At 38.1% G+C, this 19,179-nt stretch overlaps 2 protein-coding genes across 12 annotated transcripts in view; one reads left to right on the plus strand and one right to left on the minus strand.

Moving 5' to 3' along the window:
• The window catches only part of C8H4orf17 (chromosome 8 C4orf17 homolog), a 350,193-nt gene that overhangs the window by 216,132 nt on the left and 114,882 nt on the right, over positions 1 to 19,179 (minus strand). For 9 of the 11 annotated variants that reach the window (XR_014813329.1, XR_014813330.1, XR_014813332.1 and 6 more), the window contains one exon: positions 10,715 to 10,839. The exons of the other annotated variants lie outside the window; for them this stretch is intronic. The gene's annotated coding sequence lies outside the window, so the exon portion shown is untranslated. The remainder of the gene's footprint in view (positions 1 to 10,714; positions 10,840 to 19,179) is intronic. 11 annotated transcript variants of the gene reach the window in all.
• LOC110262184 (alcohol dehydrogenase 1-like) lies at positions 5,320 to 15,848 on the plus strand. Its single transcript, XM_021101731.2, has 8 exons — positions 5,320 to 5,415; positions 6,584 to 6,722; positions 10,553 to 10,640; positions 10,792 to 11,011; positions 11,206 to 11,466; positions 13,359 to 13,494; positions 14,307 to 14,445; positions 15,643 to 15,848. The coding sequence occupies exons 2-8, from the start codon at positions 6,584 to 6,586 to the stop codon at positions 15,665 to 15,667; spliced, it is 1,008 nt and encodes a 335-aa protein (XP_020957390.2). The 5' UTR covers positions 5,320 to 5,415; the 3' UTR covers positions 15,668 to 15,848.

Genomic DNA, 19,179 nt, shown 5'->3' on the forward strand with positions numbered 1-19,179 from the left:
AACATCATGATGACCATCATCCTTATTATCAGGAGCAGTAGCTTCACCATCAGAAGCAGCAAATACCCCAAACTCATATTGTGCAGCTTCACTGACCTTGACTGAGCTTAATGCTCTGTATTTAATATGCTAGCCATTCTTTTATTTTACATAAATTCTATCCTTCTTCAAAATGCAGGTAAAGTCTCACCTAAATCAGACTCTATTCATTCATAATGACCTCACATTGTCTTCATTATTTAGCATCTTTCTCACTTTTTTTATGAAAGTATAGTTGTTTTAATTTCAGGGGTACAGCAAAGTGTTTTGTATGTGTATACATATGCATATACATACATATATTCTTTTTCAGATTCTTTTCCATTATAGGTTATTACAAGATATTGAATAGAGCTCCCTACCTTATATAGTGAATCCTTGTTGTTCATCTATATCATATATAGTAGTGTGCATCTGTAGCAGTTGTAACCACTATTTGTGCTTTTCCATCTCTTTGACTCCTGGAGACCCAGGGCCTGCCTAACCTTTCATATAATTGATACTTCAGAAATTCTTATTGTTAACTAATTAGGAGCTAATCTCTCCCTTAGTTTCTAACATTTTATTCACTTTTTTAGAATCACTGCATTGCCTTTTCACCCACTGCTGCCCTTCTAACTGCTGTTCCCCTCATCCTGCATCCTTGTTATCCACCCCCTCCCTAATCAGTATATTCCCTTCTCATCTTCACTCACATGTTCGTCAACCACTCATCTCTCTGGTTTCCCAATGTTGGTATGTAACCATGTAATTATTTTTAATGACTTTCGGCATACAAAAATTATAAATACTCAGTCTAGTTTCCCAAGGATCAGAGTCAAAGAGGTAACCTTCTCTCGGGGATCCATACAAGACTCCAGGGAAACCAGAAAACTTGTCATGGACACCACAGGCAAAGTAAGTGCTACTCTTAAAATAGATCCATTTCATCTTCATTAGTTATCCAAAAATTGAAACAAAATTAAGATTTTTTTCTCTCTGAAGAAATATTTTGAATGATAATACTCAATGTTTTCCCACCTATGGAAACACATGCACCACTGTTGAAAAAATAAATTGCTAGACACCTACTGGGTAATAGTTTGACAGGACTGTACTAAAAGCCTTTAAAAATGTGCCTGTCATTTGACACAGAAATTTATTACAAAGAAATAAATATATTGTTTTTATTTATTTATTTAATCAGTTTCCTAGTATTCCACATATGTTACTTCCAGAGTTATACTCTTAAAAACAATACTGCAGTTAACCTGTTTGTAAAATGTTTAAAAAGGTAACAATTGGGCACCAGACTTGGTATTTTTCCTCCTTTACACTTGTCTGTGTTTTCTAAGTTTTTGCCTTGAGTGTGTATCATTTTTCAAATGAAAAGTTTTCCATAAAGTACATATTTTACCTGTTTTGTTTAAACTTCCCTGGTGGCATTTGTCCCTCTTCTTTCTGTTATAGGCATATATTTTATCCCCTATTGGTGTCTAAGTTTCTTGAAGACATAATGGATTTACTCAGTTCAGAATATTTTACAATTACTAGTGCAGTAAATTTGCAAATGGAACATACATAGAATTAAGAAGGACACTAGTACCACCAAATATATATCAAAAAGTTAAAGCATTCAGGGAGTTCCACTGTGGCACAGCAGAAACGAACCTGACTAGTATCCATGAGGACAGGGGTTTGATCCCTGGCCTCGCCCAGTGGGTCAAGGATCCGGTGTTGCTGTGAGCCATGGTATAGGTCACAGATTCAGATTGGATCCCACGTTGCTATGGCTGTGGCATAGGCTGGCAACTGTAGCTCCTATCTGACCCCTGGGAACTTTCATATGCCACAGGTGTGGCCCTAAAAAAGCAAAACAAAAACAAAAACAAAAAGTTAAAGCATTCAGATCATTGAAGTGCTGTTGCAAGAATAAACAGAAAGATAAACGGAATAGAAACAGCTTCCAAAGAGAAACTCATAAATACAAGAACTAATATAGTAAAGGTGCTAATTTAAGTATAAATGAAAGAAAAAATTAATCAAGAGTTCCTGCTAGAACAACTCATTTAGATTCTATAACTTCATTCTATACAAAATAATTTAAATGAAAATAAGAGTTTAATATTTTTAAATGAAACCATAAAAATCTAGAAACAGGATAACAAATATTTATTTGGACTACATGGAGAGAATTTTCAAAATATAGAAATGGAATAAGTAATAAATAAAAAGATATTTATTCTAAAAAGCCAGTATTTTAAAATGTGTGTGCATTGTGTGTGTATGTACACATACTTCATACTAAATTAAACGTCAAAAATCAAGAGGGGAAAATCATGTATGACAAGTTAATGAACAACCAGTCACTCCTTTAACATGTAATGAAGTTAAATGATTAACTTAAAAAATACCAAGATGCCAGTAGATACTTACATAAGATATATGACCAGGGAGTTCCTGTTGTGGCTCAGTAGTTAATGAATCCAACTAGGAACCACGAGGTTTCAGGTTTGATCCCTGGCCTTGCTCAGTGGGTTAAGAATCCAGCATTGCTGTGAGCTGTTGTGTAGGTTGCAGACACCGCTCAGATCCCGAGTTGCTGTGGCTCTGTCGCAGACCAGCGGCTACGGCTCCGATTTGACCCCTAGGCCTGGGAACCTCCATATGCCGCAGGAGCGGCCCAAGAAATGGCAAAAAGACAAAAAAACCAAAACAAAGACAACAACAAAAACAAAAACAAACAAACAAAAAAGATATATGACCAAATACTCCATTAAAATGGAAAATATGTATGAATAACATAAAGAAAGTATGCAACCTTTAACATTAAAAAAAAATTAATGAAAAGAAATAGCCTATTCTGTGTGTCCAATATATTGTTTTTAATGACTACAGTCTATGCTAATGAGGGTGGAAAAAAATCATGACATCAATATTCTTTTATACTTCTAGGACCTGTGCCAAATCATTCAAACTTTCTGTAAAAAGATTTGGAAATCATTTTAGCCCTAACCCACTGATATTTGCAAATAATATTCCAATAAGAGGATAATCCAAAATATACAAAGAACTCATACAAATCAACATAAAAAAATATGATTGAAAAATGGGGGCGTTCCCATCGTGGCTCAGCAGTTAACTAACCCAACTAGTATCCATGAGGACGTGGGTTCAATCCCTGGCCTCACTCAGTGGGTTAAGCAGCCAGCATTGCTGTGAGCTGTGTGTATGTCGCAGATGCAGCTCGGATCCCAAGTTCCTGTGGCTCTAGCTTAGGTTAGAGGCTACAGCTCCAATTGGACCCCTAGCCTGGGAACCTCCATATGCTGTGGGTGTGGCCCTAAAAAGGCAAAAAGACAAAAAAAAGAAAGAAAAATGGGCACACAACCTTAACCAGCATTTTTCCAAAAAAGACAGACAGATGGCCAATAGGTACATGAAAAAATGCTCAACATCACTAATCATCAGGGAAATACAAATCTAACCTCAATGAGAATCACCTCACATCAGTCAAAATGACTATTATCAAAAAAACAACAAATAACAAGTGTTGGTGAGGATATTGAGAAAAGTGAATACTTGTGCACTGCTGGTGGGAATGTAAATTAGTGCAGCCAGTATAGAAAATGGTATGGAGTTCCCTCAAAAAATTAAAAATAGAACTACCTTGTGATCCAGAAATTCCTCTCCTGGATATTTATTCCCCCCAAAAAAAGAAAACTCTAATTTGAAAAGATATATGCACCCATATGTTCATAGCAGCACTATTCACAATAGCTAAGACTTGGAAATAACCTAAATGTCCCCAAACAGGAATGGATAAAGAAGATGTGGTACATACATACAATGGATATTACTCAGCCATAAAAAAGAATGAAATAAAGCCATTTGCAGCAACATGAATGGATGTAGAGATGCTCATACTAAGTGAATCAGACAAAGACAAATATCATATATCACTTATATGTGGAATCGAAACAAAACAAAGAGAAAAACATGACAAAAGAGCAAATGACTCACAGATACAGAGAACAAAGAGGTGGTTTCCAGAGAAGAGGGGGTCAGGAAGGAGAGGAAACAGATGAGGGAGATTAAGAGGTACAAACTTCCAAATAAATGAGTCAGAGGGGATGAAATGTACAGTGTGGGGGATATAGTCAATAATTATGTACTATTTGTGTGTGGTGACAGACGGTCACTAGATTTATCGTGATCGTTTTGTAATATATAGAAATATCTAATCACTATGCTGTGTACCAGGGACCAAGAAGTTGTTCAACAACTTCCTTACTTTAGGAAAACAGGCAAGTCAAAATTATAAACAACGATGTTATTACAGTATACTTTATAATATTCAAATCAATGGAAATAATTACATTTCTAGGTAGATGCTAATTAAACAAATTAGGATATAGTCAAATGATGGAATATAAAGTAGCCATTTAAAATAATGATTATAGGAGTTCCTGTCGTGGCACAGTGGTTAATGAATCCGACTAGGAACCATGAGGTTGCGGGTTCGATCCCTGCCCTTGCTCAGTGGGTTAATGATCCGGCGTTGCCCTGAGCTGTGGTGTAGGTTGCAGACGCGGCTCGATCCCGCGTTGCTGTGGCTGTGGCATAGGCCGGTGGCTACAGCTCCAATTCAACCCCTAGCCTGGGAACCTCCATATGCCGCGGGAGCAGCCCAAGAAATGGCAAAAAGACAAAAAAAATAAATAAATAAAATAAAATAATGATTATAAAGCATTTTGGGAGTTCCTGGTGTGGCGCAGCAGAAACAAACCTGACTAGTATCCATGAGGATGTGGGTTCAATCCCTGACCTCGATCAGTGGGTTTGCAATCTCGAGTTACTGTGGCTGTGGTGTAGGCCAGCAGCTGTAGCTCTGATTCGACCCTTAGCTGGGAACTTCCATAGGCCACGGGAGCAGCCCTAAAAAGCAAAATAAAAAAAGTAAGCATTTTGAAGTCACGAGAAAATGTTTATGAACAACTAAATGGTAAATGTTAAAATACAGTGGCTATTATTAGCAAAAAAAAAAAAAAAAAAAAAAAACCAAAATACAAAATTGCTTATATGACAGGATCTCTACTACATAAAAATTATGTAAGAAACTGAAAGGAAATATGCTAAAATTTTAACAGCTCATGTCTGAAATTGCAACAATAATTTTTCAGTTTCTTTATGATTTTCTTATTTTTACAAATTATAGCAAGTAAGTGTCATTTGTATGATCAGAAGTTAAGTGTTATCACTAAATGTGTCATTTTATTATCCTTGTGTCAACAGACAATCACATGCTGGGCAGCCATTGCCTGGGCAAAAAATGTTCCTCTTTCAGTTGAGAAAGTTCAAGTTGAGCCACCAAAGGCTGGGGAAGTTCGTATTAAGGTAAATTTAAGTTTTTAACCTTTATCTTTGAAGGCAAATGTAAGGAAATCCTATTTCGTTGCATATATAAAGGGATAGATATAGATATGTACAAAATTTGAATTTTTTTTTTTTTTGTCTTTTTTAGGGCCACACCCATGGCATGTGGAGGTTCCTAGGCTAAGGGTCAAATTTGGAGCTGTAGCCGCCAGCCTACACCACAGCCACAGCAACGCTGGATCCAAGCCACATTGCGACCTACACCACAGCTCAAGGCAACACTAGATCCTTGACCCGCTGAGCAAGGCCAGGGATCGAACCTGCAACCTCAAGGTTCCTAGTCGGATTCATTTCCACTTCACCAGGACGGGCACTCCCCAAAATGTGATTTTCGATCTGTCTACTTTTCTTAGAAAAAGAATCTTAAAAACTAAGAGGAGTTCCCGTCGTGGTGCAGTGGTTAACGAATCCGACTAGGAACCATGAGGTTGAGGGTTTGGTCCCTGCCCTTGCTCAGTGGGTTAACGATCCGGCGTTGCCATGAGTTGTGGTGTAGGTCTCAGAAGCAGCTCGGATCCCCCGTTGCTGTGGCTCTGACGCAGGCTGGCAACTACAGCTCCGATTAGACCCCTAGCCTGGGAACCTCCATACGCCGTGGGAGCAGCCCAAGAAATGGCAAAAAGACAAAAAAAAAAAAAAAAAAAAAAAAAAAACTAAGATAGAGTTAGTAAGTGCTTGGAGTTGCCGAACAAGTTTAAAATTTTTTAAATCGATTTTCCCAGAGCATTGGGAAAACATTTCACAATATTGGGAACAAAATTCTTGGTTTCTCAATGGTGGTGCTATTGATACGTGGCCAAAAAGTCCTTCATTGTATGCAACTACTCCTCATATTTCAAAATTAGTTGGTGGTATGGAGTTTACAGAGTAGATTTCAAAAGATCTAGCTTATTTCCAGGTCTGAACATACATCATGTGACTTTGGACAAGTTATTCTAAGTCTTCAAATCTCCCTTTTCACATCTCTAAATTGGGAATGATGAAGCCTGCCCTGCGCTTCTCTGAGTGTTGTTATAGGGATCAAATGAGATGATTCGTGTAAAAAAAATTAATAATCAGTCTCAGATATAAAAAAAAAAAAAGAAAAATTCCAAAGCAATTGATCCTTTGTCACTTAATTCCTATACAGATGACATCTTCTGGGATCTGTGGTTCCGATGATCATGTACTGAAAGGATTAAGCCCAATGAAATTTCCTTTAATCCCAGGCCATGAAGGAGCTGGGATTGTGGAGAGTATTGGTGAAGGAGTGTGCTCAGTAAAACCAGGTAGGAAGTGGGCTGCAGAAAGCTTCCCACCAACAATGCATGAATGTATTTAAGGAGAAATAAGTTGGTTTGCCTCTAATTCTTTTAACTCATCACATACTATGATATTAAATGCATCCAGTGATTCCAGTGTCACACAGTTTCTCTGATATCACCGTCAGCAATGCAGAGGGGCAGTGGCTGAACCAAGTATATATTCATAGCTAAATGAGAGCTGAGATAGAACCAGCATAGTTCTAAATAGATTAAAAACACCTTAGGAGCAAGGATGTTTCTTTAAAAAAAAAATGGACAATAAAACTCTATTATAAACATTAAACTTGCTAAGTGACTAGATCTTAATGGTTTCCAAAAAGAAAAAAAATTATAATTATATAACACAATAGAAGTTAATGCTATAATGGCAATAATATTGCAACATAAATGTATCAAATCAATATAAACTTACATATAATTTGTATACCAAATATATCTCAATAAAATTTTTTCCTAATAAATTGTCAGCAGAAAGGGTAATCTCTATAATCGGGCAGGTTAATTTATTCTGAATTAATTGCACAAGAATTCAGTGGGGGTTTTTTTCCCTTTTTTTCCTTTTTTTTTTTCTTTTTTGGGTTCCGTGTGGCATATGGAGTTCCCGGTTGGATCAAATCCAAGCCAGAGTTGCAACCTACACCGTAGCTGCATCAATGCCAGATCCTCAACCCACTGTGCCACACCGGGGATGGAACCTGCATCCTGCTGCTGCAGAGACACCAATGGATACCACTGGGCCACAGCAGGAACTCCCAGTGTTTCTTTTTTTTTTAATTTAAATATAGTTGATATACAATATTATGCTAGTTTCAGGTGTGTTACATAGTGATTTGACATTTGCATACATTTTGAATGATCACCACAGGTCTAATAACCCTCTGTCCCCAACAAAGTTACCACAATATTATTGACCGTATTACAATCCCTTGGCTTATTTATTTCATAGGTAGAGGTTTGTACCACTTAATCCCCATCACCTATTTTGCCCCCTCATTCTCTCCTCTCTGGCAACCACCTGAGTGTTTTCTGTATCTATGAGTTTGTTTTCATCTTGTTTCCTTTGTTTGTTTGTTTTATTTTTAGATTCCACATATAAGTGAGATGACACGGTATTTGTTTTTCTTTGTGTGACTTATTTCACTTAGCATACTACCCTCTAGATCTATATATGTTGTTGCACATGGCAAGATTTCATATTTTTATGGCTATATAATATTCCATTGTGTGTGTATACACACACACACACACACACACAAACATATATATATATACACATCACATCATCTTTAACCATTTGACTACTGATAGGCACTTAGGTTGCTTCCATATCTTGGCTACTATAAATAGTGCTGTAATAAATATTGGTAGGCATGTATTTTTTTGTGTGTGTGTCTTTTTCTAGGGCCGCACCTACAGCATATGGAGGTTCTCAGGCTAGGGGTCTAATCAGAGCTGTAGCCACCGGCCCACACCACAGCCACAGCAATGCAGGATCCAAGCCACGTCTGCAACCTACACCATAGCTCAAGGCAACATTGGATCCTTAACCCACTGAGCGAGCCAGGGATTGAACCCAAAACTTCATGGTTCCTAGTTGGATTCATTAACCACTGAGCCATGGTGGGAACTCCAGCATGTATTTTTTTTAATTAGTGTTTTCATTTTCTTTGGGTAAATACCCAGAAGTGAAATTGCTGGATCACATGGCAGTTCTATTTTTAATTTTTTGAGGAATCTCCGTATTGTTTTTCATAGTTACTGTACCAATTTACATTCCTACTAACAGTGCATGAGTTCTTTTTCCACATACTCATCAACACTTGTTATTTGTTACCTTTTTGATAATAGCCATTTTGACAGGTATGAAGTGGTATCTCATTGTCATTCTAATTTGTATTTCCCTGATGATTAGTGATGTTGAGTACCTTTTCATGTGCCTATTGGGATATGTCTTCTTTGGAAAAATGTCTACTCAGGTTCTCAGCCCTTTATTCTTTTTAGGGCTGCACCAGTGGCATATGGAAGTTCCCCAGCCAGCAGTCCAATCGGAGCTGAAGCTGAGGCCTATGCCACAGCTGCAGCAACACTGAAGACGAGTCACATCTGCCACCCATGCTGCAGCTTGTAGCAATGCCAGATCCCTAACTCACTGAGCAAGGCCAGGGATCGAATCTGCATCCTTACAGAGACTACACTGGATTCTTAACCTACTGGGCCACAATGGGAGCTCCTCTCTGCCTATTTTTAATCAAGTTTTTTGTTTTTCTGATGTTGAGTTGTATGTGTTCATTGCGTATATTGCATATAAACCCTTTATCAGATATATTGTTTGCAAATATCTTCTCCCATTCAGTAAGCTTGCCTTTTCATTTTGTTGATAGTTTCCTTAGCACAGTGCCTCTCCAGGAATAGAATTCCTTGAATGCTTGACAAATGAATGAATGTTCTAATCAACTAGCATATAGAACTTGAATTTTTGTTGACAAGATGATAGTGACATTTCAAAGAATCAAAGAAAGTAAGTAAATTATTTTCTCCAGGCATATCAAAAGGGATCTTATAGCTATTCTTTGCATGTCTGAAATGATCAAAGTGAATAAGATCAATCACACAGATTAAGATACTACTGAACCTCACAGCTTGGAATCAGGCATACAAAGAAATTTAAGAAAGTACATGGTCGGGACAGTCACAAAGCTATCATCAGGGTATTCATTTAGCAAGCATCTGACACTGGGCATAGAAGGAAGGGCAAAAATAAAAAATATACAGCTTCTACATCTCCAAGAAGATAATGCAAATAGGAGGGATATATACTCTAACTCCTCTCTAATTGAAAAAATTCCAGTGGGAGTTTGTGGAAAATAATGAGTATTTGAAGGGAAAGGATAAAAGAACAGAATCTGAGATTCTTCTGAATGTGAGATCCAGTACCTCTGGGATTTTTAGGGCCAGTGAAGGTAAGACGTGCCTTACCTAAATTTACAAGAGATTTTTAATGCCATTTAAGCTCTGCAGGAGGCTAAAAAGAATTATTCTGTGTTAGAAACACTTGTAAAGACCAATATAAGGACAGTTATAGACCTCTGACAAGGCTTTGTAAATTTGCAATCACTGCATTAATTCTCTTTCCCAGACCCTACCCATTCTGCCACCCTAGTGCTCAGGAGGGTTAATGATTGAATCCCAACATAATCAATATTCTCACCAGAACTCTGCAACCTAAAAACCACCTTCTGTAGTAAGTGCTCCAGAAGCAGCCTCTCTTTGCAAAGGGAGAGCTATTCCTTTTATTCTCCAAAGTTAGCCTATCTGGGAACTTAGCCCCACTAAAGAAAACATGTCAGAGGCCTGCTGTGGGTGAGGGTGCCATCATAGGGCAATTGGATTCAATGGCAAGGGCTCTGCTATTATCCAGCTGGGCCATTGAAGGCAGGTAACAACCACTGGGCTTTAAGCCTTCAAATGGAAAACAAAAGGGTTAAAGTAGATGGCATTGCTATGGTTCATTCATGGTTTTAACAGAAACCATTTCCAGAGTGAAAGCAGACCTATAATTATCTGTCCAGCAGGGAATATCCCTATATTTCTATCATTTGCCCCCCAAAATAATGGTACTTCTAAAACCAAGCTATATGGTTTCTCCTTCGAAACACCACAGGCTATATTACACAGGTTGCCACAATCTGTTCATAGCAAGTTTTCAAGCCATCAATGAAATTTTTATAAACATTCTATTGCATTTATGGTCCAGGAACATTTTAAACTAACAGTCATATTTTTTCTATACATAGGAGATAAAGTCCTCACACTCCCTCTTCCACAATGTAGAGAATGCAGTGCCTGCTTGCACCCCAAGGGAAACTTCTGCGAGAAGCAAGAGTGAGTAGATTTGCCCATCTTTTACTTGTTTTGCCACTCTTTTACTAAATTGTTTCTGCTATGCAAGCACTGACCTGTAGCTGATGATGCTCCTCTCTCTATTACTCCATCTGTGTGTGCCGGTGGCCCTGCCTGTGTTACTGTGGAACAGTGTTCTACCTTCTTCTGGATTAATGCTGGATGGGACCAGCAGATTCACCTGCAGAGGAGAAAAGATTTATCACCTTTTCCGCACAAGCACATTTGCTGAATATACTGTTGTGCAAGAGATTGGGGTGGCAAAAATTGATGATGCCGCTCCCATGGATAAAATCTGCATCATAAGCTGTGAGGTGCCTACAGGCTATGGAGCTGCTGTTCACTCAGCCAAGGTGAGAACAATACCTGTGTGTTTGTATGTCATAATGCTTTGTCTAGAAAACATCAAAACTAGGCCAAAACAGTCCAAATGTTTCAACTGGTGCATATGGTTCCAAAAGTCTCAGTAGTTATTTTTGTTTATTTTTTTAATTATACATGTGTCCAGGTTTGATTCCTAACACAGACATGCCTTATGAATTTATAGGTCACTCCTGGTTCTACTTGTGTGGTCTTTGGACTTGGAGGAATCGGCTCAGCTGTCGTCATGGGCTGTAAAGCCTCTGGTGCTTCTAGAATCATTGGGGTTGATATCAACGAGGAGAAATTTCCCCAGGCTAGAGCATTAGGGGTCACTGATTGTATCAACCCCCGGAAACTCAAGAAGCCTGTCCAGGAGGTGATCATGGAGATGACAGGCATTGGTGTTGACTTTGCTTTCGAGGCCATTGGACTCTCAGATACCATGGTATGGGGCTTGGGGCACAGTGAGTACAGGTGCATCTCAGAGACAGTGCAGGTTCAGTTCCAAACCACCACAGTAATTATTGCAATAAAGCAAGTCACACTTTTAGGTCTCCCAGGGAATACAAGAGTTATGTTTATACTACACTATAGTCTATTAGTGTGCAATAGCATCATGTCTAAAAAACAATGTACACTCCTTAATTTAAAAGTACTTTATTGCTAAAAAAAAAAAAAAAAAAAAAAAAAGCTATCATCTTGAGCCTTCAGCAAGTCATAATCTTTTTGCAATAGTAACATCAAAGATCACTGGTCACATATCACAATAATAAACACAATAATAATGAAAAAGTTTGAAACACTGTGAGAATTAACCAAAGGTGACAGAGACAAAGTGAGCAAATGCTGTTGAAAATATGGCCCCGATAGTCTTGCTCAATGCAGGGTTGCCACAAACCATCAATTTGTAAAAAACACAGTATCCATAAAATGCAAAATACAGTAAAACAAGGTAGGCCTGTAGATGCTTAATGGGTGGGTACACATTAAATATAAACTCTCCTAAGCATATGTTTTGGAACTGTGGAGCCCAAATCTAAAAATGCAATGTAAATTCACTCTAAAACTTCATTTAAAAAATAAATGTCTACTTAAAGTCAGTATAGGGTACAAAGTTTAAATATGCAAAAGGCCACAGTCCTAGTATTTGCTTTCCTACATTCCTAGCAGCCTTCATATACATCTTTTTACACTTAAGCATGAACATTATTTAATTCACATATGATATTCATGTGTGTTCTATATCAGAAGCATTCACTCATTTGAAAAATGAGCTCCTGTGCACCTGTGTGTTAAGTTCAGGGATACAAGGGTGAATAAAATAGGCACCAGGCTCTTGGATCTGACAGTGTAGAGCAGAGAATGGAAGCATTCAATACATTTCCATGTGTACCTAATATACATGGTCGAAGGTTGAAGGAGGTAGAGGTAGCACTGTAACAGCAAAGAGATAAATAAGGCAAAAGGGAGGAAAGGGGAGAGATAGCAGAGTTAAGAACCAGAAAAGGGGAGTTCCTGTTGTGGCTCAGTGGTTAACAAATCCGACTAGGAACTATGAGGTTGTGGGTTCGATCCTTGGCCTTGCTCAGTGGGTTAAGGATCCGGCATTGCTGTGAGCTGTCGTGTAGTTCGCAGACACAGCTCGGATCTGGCCGTTGCTGTGGCTCTGGTGTAGGCTGGCGGCTGCAGGTCTGATTGGGCCCCTGGCCTGGGAACCTCCATATGCTGCGGGAGCAGCTCTAGAAAAGGCAAATAGACCAAAAAAAAAAAAAAAAAAAAAGAACTAGAAAAGGAAGTCAAATAGATAGATATGAAAAAGTGTACTGTTACAGTCTTAGAAAACTGAATTTTAAAAAAATGAAGCATCACACACATATATATGTATATATTTTTTTGTTTCAATAAAAACGAGTTGGACAGAGAGTCATAGCACATGAGAAGTTCAGGCAAAGAAAAAAGTGTGTGGCCTTTGAGGCAGTGAATAATTTTATTTAATAAACACATGGTAGGTGCTATGTGCCAGATGGTGCTCTAAATGTCTGAAGTATGATAAATCACTTAATCCTTATAACAACTCTATCTATTTTTATAAAGAAACAGGCATAGGGAGGTAAAGTCACTTGCCTGAGGTCACACAGCAGCAGAGTCTGTGCTCTTTACCACTAAATTCTACTGGTTCTCTAGTGAGAGTCCATCACTGGCCGAGTTGAAGCTGAGGTTGAAGTAACATCCACCCAGGAGGAGGTTTAAAATCTAGGAACGCCCCACTTCCTTCCACCACTGGTAGTAGTTATTTATGAATGGGAATGTGCTAATGGTCATTACTGTCATTATCAGGTTGCCGCTTGGGAATCCTGCCACCTAAGCTATGGTGTCTGTGTCATCATTGGAGTGACTCCACCAAACACACCATTTTCCCTCGATGCGGGAAATGTTTTCTCTGGACGGACACTGAAGGGCACATGTTTAGGAGGTAGGTCAGTGAATAGAAGGGACCAGTTGGTTGCTCTCAAGAAATTCTCTTCAACTCTGTGGAATTCAAACATGGAATTCAAACATGGAATTCAAAATTCCTTTCCTTGGGGAAACAGAACTATAACGGTATTAGTTTCCAAAGATTTTGCCTCGGAGGAGTTAGTGTATTTTGCAAATCAATTTTAGTTAATTTAATTAAATTAGAGTTTTTTTAAATATCAAATAAAGCTTATAGTTTTTGGATTTTTCCCGTGTTTGGACTAATTCAGTTAACTTCAGTTCTACACTGAGGGATTCAAAGTTTGTTGTGCTATTTTAATGCAATGCTTTTTGGATAATTACATACACCAACTTGGTATTTGGTTCTGATTTTTGTCTCCCCATAGGAGCCCTTATTTCTGAACAAGATTGACCAACAGCTTTACTAAAAACTCCCATCTCCATCCATTGCTCTGATGGCAGGAAATTCCCCTGCCATCTCAATGTGTGTGACTAGAGAGAGAGGAGGAAATGATTGTATAGTGGTAAACCCAGGAGGTGGGTTGGAGACTGCTAGCTGATTTAAAAGGGACTCAGGAACACATGAATATCGACCCAGTTTTTCTCCAAAGAGAAACAGAACTGTCTGTAGCAGCCACACTTAGCAACAGCAGTCAACAGCTTCTGATGTACAAATGAATTCTCTTTCATCTTCAATGGCAAATTTTTAGAGGAATCCTTTACCTATTTCCATGACTTATTTGATTTTTTTTTTCATTTGGCTGGTTTAAAATTTCTCAAATCTTATTACAAAAGCCTTTTGTTTTGCAGATTATAAAACCAGAGACAGTTTTCCCCAACTAGTGACTGATTATCTACAAAATAAAATTAACATAGATCCATTAATAACCCATCAGCTGCCTTTTAACCAAATCCACAAAGCTTTCGAGTTGTACCGTGCTGGGAAAACGTGAGTATTTTATTGGATGATCTCTTGTACTCTGAAATCACAGAGGAAATGACTCTTCAAACATTTCCAAGTGGCTTTGCAAGAAAGAGATGACTACTTGGATCTTCAACATCTTTCACATACTCTACCCTATTTCTTATTGTCACCAGGATAAGAAAAGGTTTTACCTGCAGGCTTCTCTTTGGGAAAGACCCACACTAACCTATTTCAAAGAAATGCCTGAGAGTTCAGTATGATATTGAGAACCACCCTATCCCATATTGGTCAATTATGCATTATTTTTTCTGGTTATAGACATGATCTAGAGTTGACATAACAGGAGTCATAAAATCTTACAAGGAATCTTAGAAGCAAAGGTTTAGACTTTTTTTAGATCCAGGGCACAAAACCTTTCTACATCATTTCTTGACAAATGGCCAGTCTGCTCCAAATAGCACGCCTTCGGGTATGAAGTATTCACTCATTGTGCTCATTTATTCATTCAATATATATTTAGTGATGATGCACCATTCGCCAGTATTGGCCTAAGCACTGGAGACATAATGGAGAACAAACAATTAGCAGTAAATAAGGAAATCCTCCTGTGACGAATGCTTTGATTTTCTAATTCTGATTTCAGGCACATCTCCCTTTCATATTATCTCCCCTGACTCTACCTGTATCCTTTGCTTATTTAGTGATTTTTTTAAATTAATCTAGGTATTTGAATTTTACCCTGCTATACCTTGTTGATTTTGACCCAGCATGTCAACCCATTTAAGTCAGGAATGAAGAGCCAAGAAAATTCATCTGAAGTCTTAGAAACAAATTACAGAGGAGGGAGTGGATCTAGCAGGCAGTAGATGTGTTGAAAAAGGAAAGGAACCCAGGAATCTATTTATCCTTTCCTAATCAGACATGTGGCTAGATTCTGGGGCTGATGGAAGCTGGTCAGAAGATGTGGTGGAAGGTCTGGATGTCTTTGTGGTCATGCAACTGGAGGGCATGGTGCTTAAAGCTGAGGCCTTTCTTTCACAGATGATTTTGGATCTTGCTTTCACCAAATTCTGTATTTCATATAAGTGAACTAGGGTGAAGATGGAGTCAGGGTGGAGGTAGGTAGGCAATGACATCTTTCAATAATGTGCATAACTGCTTTGCTGAAATCACTGTTTCTTGAGGAATTCAATTGTTTTATTATTGCATTATATGTTTCAGCATCCGATGTGTTCTGCTGTTCTAAGATCCCAGATGATGAGAACTGCAAGGATATCCTCGGGGACTTTCTTCCTTTCCTGTTTCACCTCCCCAATTTTTCCAGTACAGTGAAAAGAGATGGACAAGAGATGGGAATACAGTGTGATTGTGCAAAAGGAAAAAAGCACATACTGAAAGAAATCATAATAAAAAAAAAAGGCTTCTCAGAGAACAGATGATATATAATTCGTTCTGTAACTTTAAAAAGGGAGGTGGTGGGATTTGATTGGTGACATTGTAGATATGTCTATGAACCCAACTGATCTCTGTCATCAGTCCATGAAAGTTGTTCTTGAGTTATCCCTCATTTCTATTCTCAAGTTACCTTCAGAATATACAGAATTCTCTGTATCTTTCACACCACTCTAAGGCTCATGTTATGATTTTGCTGCTTCTACAACATGCTGGTTGTCATAAACCTTTGGAAGGCTCTCTCAGGATACAATAAGCCATTTTCTAACCTCAGGCCTTTGTACCATCCTAGGCCTATAACCATGACATGTCGAGGCCCAGTTCCCATGTGCTTTCGAACACACAAACACATTTGGGAAATCTTGCCACCAACATCCCTAGGACGCATGTGTAGGACCCTCTCAAAGGAACTCATCCCCACCTAAAACCTCATAACTGCCTTTTCAAATCTTTTCTCTTCCTCAAACCAAAATAATCATTTCTATATTAGGGTTAGGAGATTGAGAGAAGAAGGAAAAACGGCTCTTCTTATCTAGTTTTCTCACATTTTTCATCTGTCCTTGAGCCATTTACATTCTCCTTAAATCTTTACTTTTGAAATACAAGAGCCACAAGGAAAATTCTTCTTACAATTCTGTTTCACTTGCAATACTCTTTCCTGAGATTTGAGCTCAGAATGTCTAGCTCACTCAATGAAAGTCCAAGAATTTAAAAAAAAAAAACATGAAGATATTTTTAAGGTAAATATTTTAAAAGTAATCCTGCCAGTCTAGCTCTGCCCACCTTAATAAGCCCTTTCCTCTCTGAGTATCAATTGTCACATTGTACCATAGGGAAAATAAGACTAATGGTATAGAATGAATGATTTTTTAAACTGAAGATCACATGTATAAATAAAATGGAAAAATGGGTAAAAATTTTAAAGAATAAAATAATCAGGGGAATTCCCATTGTGGCTCAGCGGTAATGAACTCAACAAGTATCTATGAGGACTAGAGTTCGATCCTTGGCCTCACTCAGTAGGTTAAAGATAGGGTGTTGCCACGAGCTGTGATATAGGTCACAGACGCAGTTTGGATGATCCTGCATTGCTGCGGCTGTGGTGTAGGCCAGCAGCTACAGCTCCAATTTGACCTCTGGCCTGGGAACTTCCACATGCCGCAAGTACAGCCCTAAAAAGACTAAAAAAATTAAAATTAAATAAAATTAAATTATTAGTATTTAAAGAATGGAAAGAGATAAGGCAAAGAAAGTTTTAAACTAAGAAATTAAGAATAAAATTATAGAACTCAAACATTTTAGGGAGTTCCAACTGTGGCTCAGTGGAAATGAATCTGACTAGTATCCATGAGGACGCAGGTTCGATTCCTGGCCTCACTCAGTGGGTTAAGGATATGGCATTGCAGTGAGCTGTGGTGTAGGTTGTAGACATGGCTCGGATACTGCAATGCTGTGGCTGAGGCATGAGCCAGCGGATACAGCTCTGATTCAACACCTAGCCTGGGAACCTCCACATGCCACAGGTGTGGCCCTAAAAAGACAAAAAAAAAAAAAAAAAGAAAGAATTCAAACATTTTAAAGAATAAAAAGACAAGGCCAGAAGGAATTGAGTTTCAAAAGGAAAAACTTTTAAATAAAGCAGAAAAGCTATCAAGGTGACCTAAAATCATGAGGGGAAAAAAGAGCAGTAATAGAACTATTCTAATAAAACATAAATGGAAAAAAAAAAAAAAGACCTGGTAGCAGAGTTGTATCTTTATCAGAAGCTTGGGGTTGGAAATACCCAGCCATCAAGCTGGAGGACTTCTGCACTTGTAGAGAAGCTTGGGAAGAAAAAAAAAAATGAAAAGGAAATATACAGCAGGGCCATGAGCAAGATGTACTTGGATGGAAGGTTATTTTCTTGGACTTCACTGAGCGCTTCATGTTCCCAGACATGATCAGAGAGACACTATATTGACTTGCTTTGTCAAAACTGTTGCCTCCTATATCAGTTTTTTTCCGCTGTGATTGACCTTTGGACAATTTTATAAAAACAGAGTCTTAGTTAGCTACATTTCTGTAGCCTTCATAATATCTGTTTTCTACCTTATAGCCCTTAGGGTATTTCCCTCTATTTCTGTCTTCAAAATGTCTCGTTATTTATTAGCGAAAACATCATCCTTGACACAGTTACTTCTCTTTGTGGTCAGTTGAGTCCTCCCTAAGAGAGTTAGGTACATTTTATATGGTGCCTGCTTTTGAAAAAAAACAACAACAGATTTGAATCAAATAATTTCCCTAAGATAAAGCATTATTAATGTCATGACATCTTTCCCAGATTTGAAAAAGTCAGAGTGTTATATAAATAACCATTCCTCTTCCTGTGAGTTCACAACAGCCCCACACTTTATTAATAATGACACCTGGTTTATCCTTTAGGGTGAGTTCTGTGACTTTCATCTGTTTAAACCCAGTGTCTAGCACAAAGTAAGTGCTCAATGAATCTTGTTGAGAGAATACATCAGAAAAAATTAATGCCAAATTAAGAAGTTTTGCTCAATGTTGTAGGCTTAAAACTATGATTATTTTCAGAAATAAAGAAGGCAGAAAGACAGGAAGAAAGGAGAATAACAGTCTAAGAATCTCCAATTCAGAAACCACCAGATAATGAAGACACAAGAGGAAGAGATGATAGAACAGAACTAGAATGGATAAGAATTTGTATCCATTGTTATGTTTAAAGGTAAAGAGTAAAAATTGTCTTCCTGGTGATTTCAATTATTATCTAATATATAAAACGGATGCTGGAAGTTGAAAGACTAATATGATATTCCCTTCCTAAATAAGCCACCAGAGTAAAAGTGAGTACTTACTAAATGCCAGTCAATGTGCTAAGTATTTAATATTCAGCATGTAACCTTCATCGCAGCCCAAGAAATATTATCTCCATGTCACAGATGAAAAAACTAAGATACAGAGAGATTAATTTGCTCAACATCAAATAGGTGACACAACCAAGACTAAATTCTAGGCACTATAGAGTCTGTGTTCTTTTTTTCTTTTTTTTAATCTTTTTGAGGGCTGCACCCGTGGCATATGACGGTTCCCAGGCTAAGGGTGGAATCAGAGTTGCAGCTGCTGGCCTACGCCACAGCCACAACAAAACCAGATCTGAGCCATGTCTGTGACCTACAACACACCTCACGGCAATGCCAGATCCTTAACCCACTGAGCAAGGCCAAGAATCAAACCTGCAACTTCATGGTTCCTAGTCAGATTCATTTCTACTGTGCCATGGCAGGAACTTTGAGTCTGTGTTCTTAA

The sequence above is a fragment of the Sus scrofa genome, chromosome 8 (assembly GCF_054392235.1).
Source record: "Sus scrofa isolate SSC_HxYL_T2T_F1_AM1 chromosome 8, Sscrofa_HxYL_maternal_Yorkshire_Landrace_v2.0, whole genome shotgun sequence".
Taxonomy (NCBI): Eukaryota; Metazoa; Chordata; class Mammalia; order Artiodactyla; family Suidae; genus Sus; species Sus scrofa.

Coding starts and splice junctions, on each gene's coding strand:
- LOC110262184 (XM_021101731.2), top strand. CDS start 6,584: ATGACATCTTCTGGGATCTGTGGTTCCGATGATCATGTACTGAAAGGA. Junction 11,467..13,358: donor TTGGACTCTCAGATACCATG/GTATGGGGCTTG, acceptor TGTCATTATCAG/GTTGCCGCTTGGGAATCCTG. Junction 13,495..14,306: donor GAAGGGCACATGTTTAGGAG/GTAGGTCAGTGA, acceptor TTTGTTTTGCAG/ATTATAAAACCAGAGACAGT.